At 38.8% G+C, this 10,979-nt stretch overlaps 1 protein-coding gene across 1 annotated transcript in view; it reads left to right on the top strand.

Annotated features, from left to right (window-relative positions):
* The first annotated feature begins 321 nt into the window (after window positions 1-321).
* Window positions 322-10,979, top strand: part of LOC106637711 (uncharacterized) — a 121,691-nt gene continuing 111,033 nt past the window's right edge. Inside the window, exon 1 of the mRNA XM_089595496.1 lies at window positions 322-529. Coding sequence (XP_089451622.1) covers window positions 322-529 — 208 coding nt within the window. The remainder of the gene's footprint in view (window positions 530-10,979) is intronic.

Below are 10,979 nucleotides of genomic sequence, written 5' to 3'. Positions count from 1 at the left end.
TTTCAATTTCAACATGGGAGTGCCAGTGTTTGTGTTTGCCGAGCCATCCGTCGTGTCTTTTTACTCTTTTCCTTCTCTGAAAACATACGAGCCGATGAATTTGGTGTCGGACCACGAGCCTTGAATTATAAAATTCACTCAAGTGGGGACAGGATATGTCGAGGCTCAAGGGGACCAGAGAAGCACCGCGAGGCGACTGATACCCAAATAACCCAAATGGAAAGGACATGCACGTCATGCCAAGGTATACAAGCTGCGAGCACAGGGGCAGCAGCTGGAGTCTTTTGATGTGTTGATCGAGACTCCGCGAGAAGAGCAAATATGGAGATCGGCTGCAACAGCGGATACCGGACACCACCGGTGCTGCTGTTGGTGGTGCTTCTGTACCTGATGTTGGCCACGTGGACGGGCTTTGTGGGCCAATGCCGGGCCAGTGAGTTCCCGGAGCGCGAGTGTTGCGACCCTATATACCCGGCGCCCGAGCCCACGAGTAGGCTGCCCAGTGCCCTCACACCGACCGGCAAAAGCGGTGAGTGAGCCATCATCACACCACCCCCTTTTTTCCTTGGAGCAAGAGAAATGATTTTTAGAGGGTTTTATTTTTTTTTCACTCGTCCTCGCGTCTCTCCAATTAGAGAATAAATGTGTGTGCTGGTAAATGCGAGGATGACAAGTGTAGAGGAAATCAAAGTGTGTTTGAAAGATATTATGGTGAGTCCTCGTGTACACAAGTCTATAAGTGTGGTTCTGTGAAAAGAGTGAATGTGTATGGGGAGAGGGTCAGCGTGCAGTAGGTAGTAATAGGTGAGGGCGACTGTGTTGCCTCAAGTACCATCGCAGTACTATTTTCATGCGACCTACTTCTCGTGTGTGTAGGTGTACCGAGTTGGTGCTCGTAGGTGGCCGAGGGAGAGTAGTAAAATATAGCCGTGGAGTAGGAAGGCCAAAGTATATACCTACAACAGCCAGTACACATACGTATAGCACGTGGCTCTCTTCCTCCCTCACCTGTACGACTAACGAGAATCTGCTTCGGGACGAATATTTTGAGTGGCTCTGCTGTTACTTTTTTCTCATCTCTCTTCTTATCTTTCGACGTCTTTCTTTCGCGTGTTTCTTCTCTCTCGTTACTTTTTATTTTCCTTCTTTTTCGCGTTTTTATTCGTTCATACTCGGTCGAGTGTGTCAAAGTTTTTTTTGCGGAAAAGAAGCTTGTTTCCTCATCCATCTCTCTTTTCTTGATTTTTTGTTTGTGCTCCCGACAAAGTAGCGGAAGGTGAATTCAATTTCCACAAACCTTTAGAGGAATTTTTCGCATGTTTTCCTACTCACTGATGCTTTTGCTGCTCAAACGGGTCTGAAAATGTTCATCGGTACGGTGATGGCTTTAAAGAGAAACTACTGCTTGAACAATAAAGTTTTGAAGGTATCGTCTTCGTTTGAAGTTTTAAACTTTTTGTCTTATTTACTCCTGTATTTTGAAGTTTCTTTTATAATGCGCCGCTACTACTACTGTACCATGTGGGTATTACACAGAGAAAAGTTTTTTTTTTCTGCAAGTGGATGAAACATTCTTATTGGCCAAACTTACGTTTTGTAAAATCGTTTTTTTTTTTTTTTTTTTTTTTTTTTCTTATCCATCTCACGAGTCTTTTCATATTTTCAACAGAGCATTAAGGTTCAACACACTTTGTTACCTGAGCTAAGAATTTTAATTTACTGATGTAACAAATCTAACTTTTTTGGTACCTATTGATCTTAGGTGATCAACTAAATCCAGTAAAATTTTGGTTAAGATCCAATGAGCGTAAAAATGTGAAAGCCTTGATGTATTTATCTTGAATAATGGTTTATAAATGTATTGTAGCAAGTATAGCGCAACCTTGCAATTATTAATGAAACTGACGGCTTGTATGTCAACCCTAGAAATTCACAAAAGTCGCACTGAAATATCCCAAATTACCAGCATAAATAATGAGTATTAAAAAAAAGAAGAAAAAAACCAACTGTACATTCATAACTGCCTCTAAACTAGTCCAACTATACTTTTACTCATTGTATATGCCACCATATACGTCTATTAAGTTAGCCTAGCTACGCCATGTGATCACAAACTATGTGTAAACCATGAGTTGCCCAAAAGCTGATTTTTTAAATCCAAGCTAAACTAACCAACCACAACATTTATTTTTCTACCACCTTTTATATTAAAAAAATTACCTCACATGTATCACTTATACGTAATACTTTATTTTAAAACATATGACTCTGTAAGGTCTAACGGACAATTTTCACTTTATATACGAGGTAGATAAGCCTAAAACAACCGGATAAGTAAGGGTCACTTTGGATGTTTAAACTCAGCCGACTGTGTAACATGAGTGCGGACAGAAGAGCAACCCCTCGTGCGACGACTCGCATGAAAGAAGCATCGATTTTAATGGCTGCAGGCGGTACAGCGAACAAACATTATCGGCAGGATGCGGCTGACACTGCCGCTGGGCCGTTGCTGCCGATGCTCGTGCTAAATTTAATCTCCGATAATCGCACCTCCTGACCCTGCCCGTCTACCCACCTGCCATTTACCTGAACTTATTCTTCTTCTGGGCAGTGAGGTGTTGTACAATCGCGTTAGTCGGTTTGGAAATAGATGGGCATCGATTTTTTGATGCCTTCCGGTCGGGCCGCACCGTAAAATTCTCCTCCCATCCTTTCTTTTATCATCTTTTTTCATATTGAACGACACGTGTGTGCAGTTTATCCGTTAATAATAATCAAAGGCTTCAAGGGACGTGGTCGAGGTAATGTCATCACCCGGTATTGCACATATAAAAATCGGCTTTTTCTTTGGCAGCATAAAAGTAGTTTTTTTTTTTTACCTTAAATATTTCCTACTATACTCTTTTTTTGTCATTACTGCATGCAATAGATGTATCTCCACGTGCTTGTTCCATTCTTTTTTCAAAAATTTGTTCCTCTATTTCCTGCGAGAATTTATAATGATGTGCATTTTTTTATTTTACCAAAGAAGATTATACCTATCTACCCTCGTTTTTGTCGTATTGCTCCCCGTAAATCACTGCTTGGATAATATTGCGCTTTCGCGCGAGAGAACGTGTACGAGGCTGTGCAGAATTTAATTTAATTCTCACGAGTAAAACATTTTTTTTTCCTTTAGATTTTTTTTTGTCTTCGACATTTGGAAGTTCCTTGCGTCTTCTGTAGGAAAACTAGCGTTCACCACCAGGGACGAAAATTACTATTGTTGCCTTGCAACTATATACGTTGAAAAAAAAGTTTGAAATTCATACGCTCCAGGAACGTGACGTTTGTTTTTCCCAAACCATCCTCGCTAGCCACTTAGACGAAAACAAATTTAAAAGACCTCAATCACGTAACATTAAAACGTGTACATTGCACAGCACGTAGTGGTTACTTTTTGGTAGTCATCGATCGAATATTCGCAAAGGACCCTTTGCCGAGCGCGATATCGATTTTTCAAAACACCGAGCTCAACTCGGAAATTGGTCAGCGCGTTGTGCATCGGGTACAACGTGCATTCTATGTACGTGGAATCGCAATTCATACAAGTGCACGCTTTGATGAACCCGAACAACAAATTGAACGATGAGCCATCTGTGCGCACATTTTCGCCAGTATGATAATATACATCACTGGTGCATTTATTCTACAACCGCCGGCCGATTTTCTCGTAAATTAGCTACATGTTTGGGATTTACCCTGCATTCCTGTATTATTATTATACTTTCATTTCCCAATCCAATTTATCAGTACCATTCTACAAAATAATATCATGGAGTAAAGTAAAATTTTGTAGAGCAACTGTTGACGATGCACTTCTACCTGTCCATATCAATCTTCAAATATTCACTATTTTCTATACTATACGTTATCGTCATCGTATCTGTTAAAATAATGTGGGTGCATGTATCCATCGGAAAGTGAGAAGAATAACGAGTAGGTATCTTTGAAAGATTGTACGCGAGGAACTTGTACGTGGGGGAAGAAGAGCCTACAGAGCAGGGGGAGGGGATGTTCAAAAACTTGCGCCGTTACAGGCGGTTGATTTATGTCCTAAAACTTGTTTGTTGAGTGCAACGTTGCTCTAATCTTTTTTTAAGCCCCAATGAATGTACGTCACGAGGGAGCGCCCCTGTCTTTTTTTTTGAGAGTAAACAAGTGGTTAAAAATGACCGCGTATTATTTGCATGCTGGGGACGATCAATGTACATATTCGATGTAAAAACCTAACGAATGGATGATATTTTAGAGTAAAAAGGTTTAATGTGATTTTTTTTTTTTTTTTTTTTTTTTTTTAATAGCGAGGAAGGGTGCAATCAAAATCAGGGAACGAAAAAGAGAAAGTAAAAATCGAGTCGAAAATCTTTACAGAGTCGCTGGAATTTCATAAATTATATGCGTTCCAGCGTAGAAATTCAGCACGCGATGTGGGCGGAGTTGCTGTAGTAGTCAGTGAGAGTATGTAGCGAAGCAAGAGGGATGAGAAAAAAAGGTTCCACAGCAAAAAGGTTGAGGAAAAAAGTGGAGAGTAGAGCTTTTTTTTCCCCTCAAATATAATAAATCTGTAAAGATATTAATAATCTTTTACCTCGGAAGATTACTAATTTTTTTTTTATTATTGACGACAATAACTGTAAGTTGACAGAACAATTAACGACAAACGATCGATTAAAAAGTCATTCAGAGATGATGGAAATATTACTCTGTGATTTTTCGATGGCAAGGGTAATGAACAATTTAGGTGCATCTTCATGATTGTGCGTTTCAACGAATATAGGATTAAAAAAACATGGAGCCTCTTGAAAAGAAATGAAAAACTCCCTTGCACTGGTACTCCTAAACTCGCCCCCGAAGCCTATCACTCAACACACCAGCCTCATGCAGAGACCTGGCGCTTCACGCGTACCTACTTATATGCCCATGTGCATACATTGTCACTCGCATGGCATTTCAAGTGCACAACAGCGCATAGACAAAAGCTCCCCCTCGACTCGGGACTTTTGTAAGCATTGGCTTTTTCCTCCCCAATAAAAAAAAAAAAAAAAAAAAAAAAAAAAAAAAAAAAAAAAAAAAAAAAAACAAGACTCGTACCACACTCGCGCGTAAACATCGTGTCGTGCACTGTACCGTAAAGGGGATACTTGTAGCCCCGACTCCTTCCATCCATTCCTTCCTCCATTAAATTTCTCGTAACGTTGGGTAGCTCGGAGGCAAATAAAAACACGTCGAACGTGCACTAATTTCAACCCTTTATTTCTCTCTCTTTCGCTTTTTTTATTTTCTTTATCTTGAAAACTACTAAACACCTTTGTTAGGGCAATAGAGGGAGGGATTTATGCTTTTCAAAGTAGAGTTTTTTACGTGGTGTGTGTTGTCTCCTTTTTTTCATTCTAAAAGTCAAATACTTACATAGTAGCGCTCGATTTATACTGAATGAGAGACGCGATACCAAAGAAAAAAGGTCATTCAGAATGTGTTGTTTCATTGTTATAGTTACGTGTACGAGTTTTCCATGTGAATTACTACAAATAATATCATATACGTATTAGTTACGTACGCGATGTAACTGTTTTGTTATCCCTTTGACTTTCAAAGTCAATCAATAAGTGGAGAAAATTAATATTCATGTGAAGATAATCATGCTTTCAACATCGAAACATTACTCTAATTAACGAGGATGATGAAGTGAATTTAATTCAATTATTTATTGAAAATTAATGATGTTACCATTGAATTTCTCAGCGATAAAAGTGACATTGGAAATAAAATCGTCAACAAGCAAATTATAAATAAATCGATTTGACTGATAAAATATATATGAACGAATACAAAACAACGCATGAAAGGCGCATTTAAATTGAATCGCTACGATGCTTTGTTATCGATGAAATCGCCCGCACCACTGCAGCGCTTTGACTCGCCGTTTTTTTTGAAAGACTTGCTCTACCTGCTATACGATGTGCTACTGTTTTTTTCGTCCTGTGCGTATAATCGTCTGTTTTTGTTTGTCGGGACTTCCCCTCTCCTTTGATGGTTTAAAGCCACGAGCAAACAGCAGTTCCGGAATATGCTAGACGATACAGTCGAGATTGGCTCCTGTCACGATACGCCTCTTGTTTTTCTCTCAAGATCCATTTCGAATTTTTTCGTAATTTTTTTTACTGTTGGTATATCATGTGTACCTGAAAGCGCCTTGAATAAAAGCTGCATTTGATGTTCTATTTTAATTTCTAAGTGAGGAAATTAAAGTAAAACCAGAGAATAATCTAAAGCGTACCGGCAAACGTACTAATTGAATTTCGCCGACGAAATTTGTTTTAAAAGCAGCAACTGTAACTTCCCGGTGGTACGCTGGAAGCAGGTGCCACGAGGAGGTCCTCGTGTTTTGTGAAATGAACTTTTCCCCAACTTTGAAAAACAACCCACACGGTAGACTGCAACTTGTTTAATTTCAGTGCAGTAGTAACATACGCGTGTGGTCAGACGCGGTGCACATGTATACATACAATGGAGGGGCTTGGCTAAAGACTCAAACTTTTGCAAATAGCAAATAAAAAGGCATAGTGAGGTTGAGCATCAATTCACACACTAATACACCCATATATACGTAGGTACGTAATGTAACCGAACCAAACTTCATCGCTTGATCGAATGAAAAACTTTGCACTTTTTCATGCGCCCAATGAGCCCCGTATTTCTGGGCTACGCGTATGATTAAATCAAAACGCGAGCAGCAGCGCAAAGGCGAGGAGGTGCGAAAAATTGAGTTACTCGAGTGCGAGGGATGCAAAAGCGTGTGTTCAGCCAAAAGTTTCGTCTGAATTTCGAGAAAGTTCCCCAAGAGACTTTGTATGTGCAAAAACTTTATTCCTGTGTCTGCTCGTTCCATACGGAAATTACGTCTTTCGAGTGGAAAATTATTCTTTTTTTTTCTTTTTTTTTTTTTCAATGTTACTGCAGCTGCCACCAAATTTTTGAAACTTCTTATCAAAGGCGTGCATCCAACCCATTAAGGAACTTGGGTCCATCTAAAAGCTGTCGGAGAATGGTAAAGTCTCCATTGATTCCTTGTACATCCAAAGTCCCATTATCTGTACCCAAGCCTTATAATTATTTACGTGATTCACAAATTTTTGATTTAAACGTGATTCAAATCTCTGAGTCACAAAAATGTATTAATTTTTTTTCAGTTCCGCACGACTATTTTTACCCTGACTTTTAGTTAGACAGTTAAAACTATTCTATTAAAAAAATAAAAAAGATTATGCAGTTGCAAGTTGGTTTCAATTGCACTTCTAAAAAGCTTTGGATCTCTTTATTCAAATTACCAAAAAAAAAAAAAAATCACGAGTGATTAACACAATAGGCGACCCTCACGCGTCTCTGTTTGCAAATCGAAATCGCCAGTAGCTGGTGCTATACGCGATTTGACAACGGCAGGGCTAAGCTTTGTAAACAGCGAAGTGCGCACGTAGGTACACGCACTGGATAGCAGTTACTTGCAGTTGCGAGGGTTGATCGAATTCCACGGCAGTGGACCGAATGGTCCGTCTAATTTGTATCTCCGGGTCCATCCGCACGCGCCTGTGAGAACCGATCGAGAGTTTGCCCAACCACTCGTGGGCTGCCGATTTAATTTTCCGGCTGTTGTTTGTCCAGCGCTTTTCTCGCGATTACCCGGGACTCTTTGTGTTTGCCTTTAAATTTCTTTCAGTTTCTATGCTCATCGTAAGGGATTTGATGGCGTGGCGATCGGGTGTATCGCAACGCGAGATTTTTCATCTCTATAGTGCTGGTATAATATCTCGATCGAGCTTACAGTGGTGTCTTAGAAAACGCCGATTACATGCCTAAAATAAGTATCGATTTTGTATAAAAATATTCGTAATAACGAACTGGCGTGTCATTTTTATTTTTCCTGGGAGTTTATTGACAGAAATATCAATAAAACCGATACGGTTGAGGGTAGAAATGAATACTTCATGAGATGTATGTATAATTTTATTTTCGTACCCATAGTTAAGCAAAAAAAAGTGCAATGAAAATAAGAAAGAAAAAGCTCTACGTTGGCCAGCTTCTACACCCATACATACGTACATATACGGGTTGAAGAGAAAAATAGGATAGGTATACACGTGGAAGGGACTTGAAAGCAAAGTTCACGCTGATGATTTACCTTCTGTTTGCCCCACCACGTTGTCTGTGTATACATTGTATGTAGAGACGTACGAGTTTCCCTTCGTCCCGGGGGAAGTGTTGACTACAGAAGGCGAGTTTTTTTTTTTCTATGGATTAAAGAATATTATTAATAACATTTTTATAAGCAATATTTTATTACATCACCATTTTAAGCACGATATAGAATTCAGTTTCATTTAAAGAGAAAATAAATTTTTTTTTCAAAATCAAAAAAAATTGTTGCTGAAACTATTTTGGTAAATGTTAAATTAATAATTTTAACAATGTAATATAATTATTGGAAAAAGGGAACCTACAGTTTTTCATAGTTTTCAAGGGTTATCAGGTTCATTGACTTGTAACATTCGATTCAACTTGAATATTTTTGTAATAAAAAATTTTATTTTTTAGTTTCTACGGTTACACAAATAATTTATTTGAAATGAAACAAATATGTCGATCTGTTTTTGATGGTATATAATATTTATTTCTAATTGTTTCCAGTAAATAAGCTTTTATAAAATCGTAAACAACAGCATCGAGAAAAAATTTTACAATCGTACGTATCGTTCAAGAGTTATTTTCCACACATACATCATCCATATATATACATGCCTTTGAAGAAATGAAATCTATCAATTGAAAGGATTGCATAACTTGTATCTTCTCAAGTGTAACCACGCGTTTTAACATTCAACAGTAAAATATAGTCAGCTTTTATTTATACACGGTATTTTTTAAAATCGAAAATTCATTATAACGCGTGGTTTTCATTACCCTTCGCTACCTTATTATTACGTTTACGTTCAAGTACCCATAAATTTGTTTCAATAAAAATCCAAGCAGCGACTGGTTGTATGGTTAACCTTTCAAGAAGCCTCTTTAGGCCTCTCCTCGTTACAATATTGCAATGTAACTCCGTTGGAAGGGAATTATGAAGTTTAATCCGCGCCGACGCGCTGTTGATTTTTCGCCGCCTAATGGCCTCGTCAGGCTGCCTGTTTTCCCAAGTCACGTCACGAGAGCTCCTTGGGAATTCGTTCACGCAAATGCACGAGGGATTTGCCGACTATAAACACACTACAAACCTAATCTCTCGAATTCTCGTGGAACATGTGATGATAAAGGCACTCGGAAAATAATTATTGCGAAATTTCACGTCCATTCGCAGATTTTGGAATAACTTGTGAGGTCAAGGATGTACATAGCTAAATCAAGCAGAACCAAGGAACTGGAATTTCAAGTTTTGGAGTGTTTTGTATCAGTGATGAGATTTTTTATTTTTTATTTTATGGACAAAACGAACTTTAAATATATTTTACGAGAGGTAAATTTTTAAAAGTATAAATTATATGTTATAGCTAAGTTTCCCTATACTCTAACGAGGAAACTCGAGTCCATTGTCCACTTCCCTCTCATCCACCCGAAAGTCGCATAGTGAATATTATCACACTAATTCGAGAGAGATCTCGTTAAGCCAGATGGAGCATTACGTCTATTCAATTATTTTGTTACCTGTGCACTGGAATAGTGGTGCTTCCGGTACTGCGTCACTAAATGAATCTACTCGTGGCTGGAAAAGTATTTAAATTACAAGAAGGGCAGAGATTGAAATTTTCCTCGAGTGACTCGCCTTGATGTGCATGATTTAATAAAAATGTTTCAAAAGAGCATGTTTAATTTCGAAATTTTTCTCCTCGAAAAACCCTCGGGAAAAAGCGACTCTGCAAATGGAAAAAAAAAAAAAAATCGAAAACGAAGTCACGGAGAAAATGTACGAAAGTGGAAGCTTGAATAAGGAGCTTTGATAAAAAGGTCTAGTTCGTAAAAAATGCGTGCCTCCAAGAAGTTTATACAGTCAAAGGTTAAGTGGGAGAGGAAAATTTAGAAGAAAAATCGGAGGAGTTGGAATGATTAATGTCACCGAGAAACATGGAAAAAGGGACCTCCCCATTTCCTCTTTTTTTTTTTCCGGGAGCAGATGAAAAAGTGGTCGGTAGCAGCCGATGAAGAAGCGGTCCGAGATAGCCGCGCTAATTAAGAAGAAGTGCTTCAATCTGGGGGAAGAAAAAGGTCAGCCTCTCCTCTCTCGGGCCAAGAAAATAGCACCTCGAGAGTAGCGGAGTAAAATATGCACGGTGCATCACGTGTAATCAATGACTAATGGAAAAATATTTTACAAACTTTTATATGCAGCACAAACGTATAAAGAAAACATAACCACAGCACCCCTAGAATTTGTCATGCACAGCTATTTGGTATTTATACATCACGCGCTAATTGCATATAGTGTCGAGTATAATTACTTCTTCTTTTCATCAATTAACTTCTTATATACAAGATGCGATCGATCGTATACTTGTGTTGAACATCATCGTACTGCGAACTTAAAGGTACTCGCTGTTAAAAATCCTATTATATTATTTTTTCCATCCCAGACAAGTTCATTAGGAAGACTCCGTACCTGAGGCATATATTTTACCAACAATAAAGTCACGCAACCACGTTTCTCTGCAATACGTTTCCCCCCCCTTTAATTATTAGTCATCCCCGTCCACGGCCAGCGTTTTTCCCACTCGAAGTAAAAGGTCAACGACCCCTCGACGCGTCAATGCGAGCCACCGAGTCGAGCCCCCCCCCCAGAATTAAAACTTTATTCAGCATAAAGATAAAAACGCTGGAGGGGAAAAAAAGAAGCTTATTGCGATGCAACGCTGGAATAAATAAATAAACAAATGATAAAGACAACCTCTCGAGTG

The sequence above is a fragment of the Copidosoma floridanum genome, unplaced genomic scaffold, assembly GCF_036245765.1.
Source record: "Copidosoma floridanum isolate Cflo_tuat_1 unplaced genomic scaffold, Cflo_Japanese_pri ptg000025l, whole genome shotgun sequence".
Classification (NCBI taxonomy): Eukaryota; Metazoa; Arthropoda; class Insecta; order Hymenoptera; family Encyrtidae; genus Copidosoma; species Copidosoma floridanum.
The sequence above is the reverse complement of the archived record's forward strand: the minus strand, read 5'-3'. Positions and strand labels throughout refer to the sequence as shown.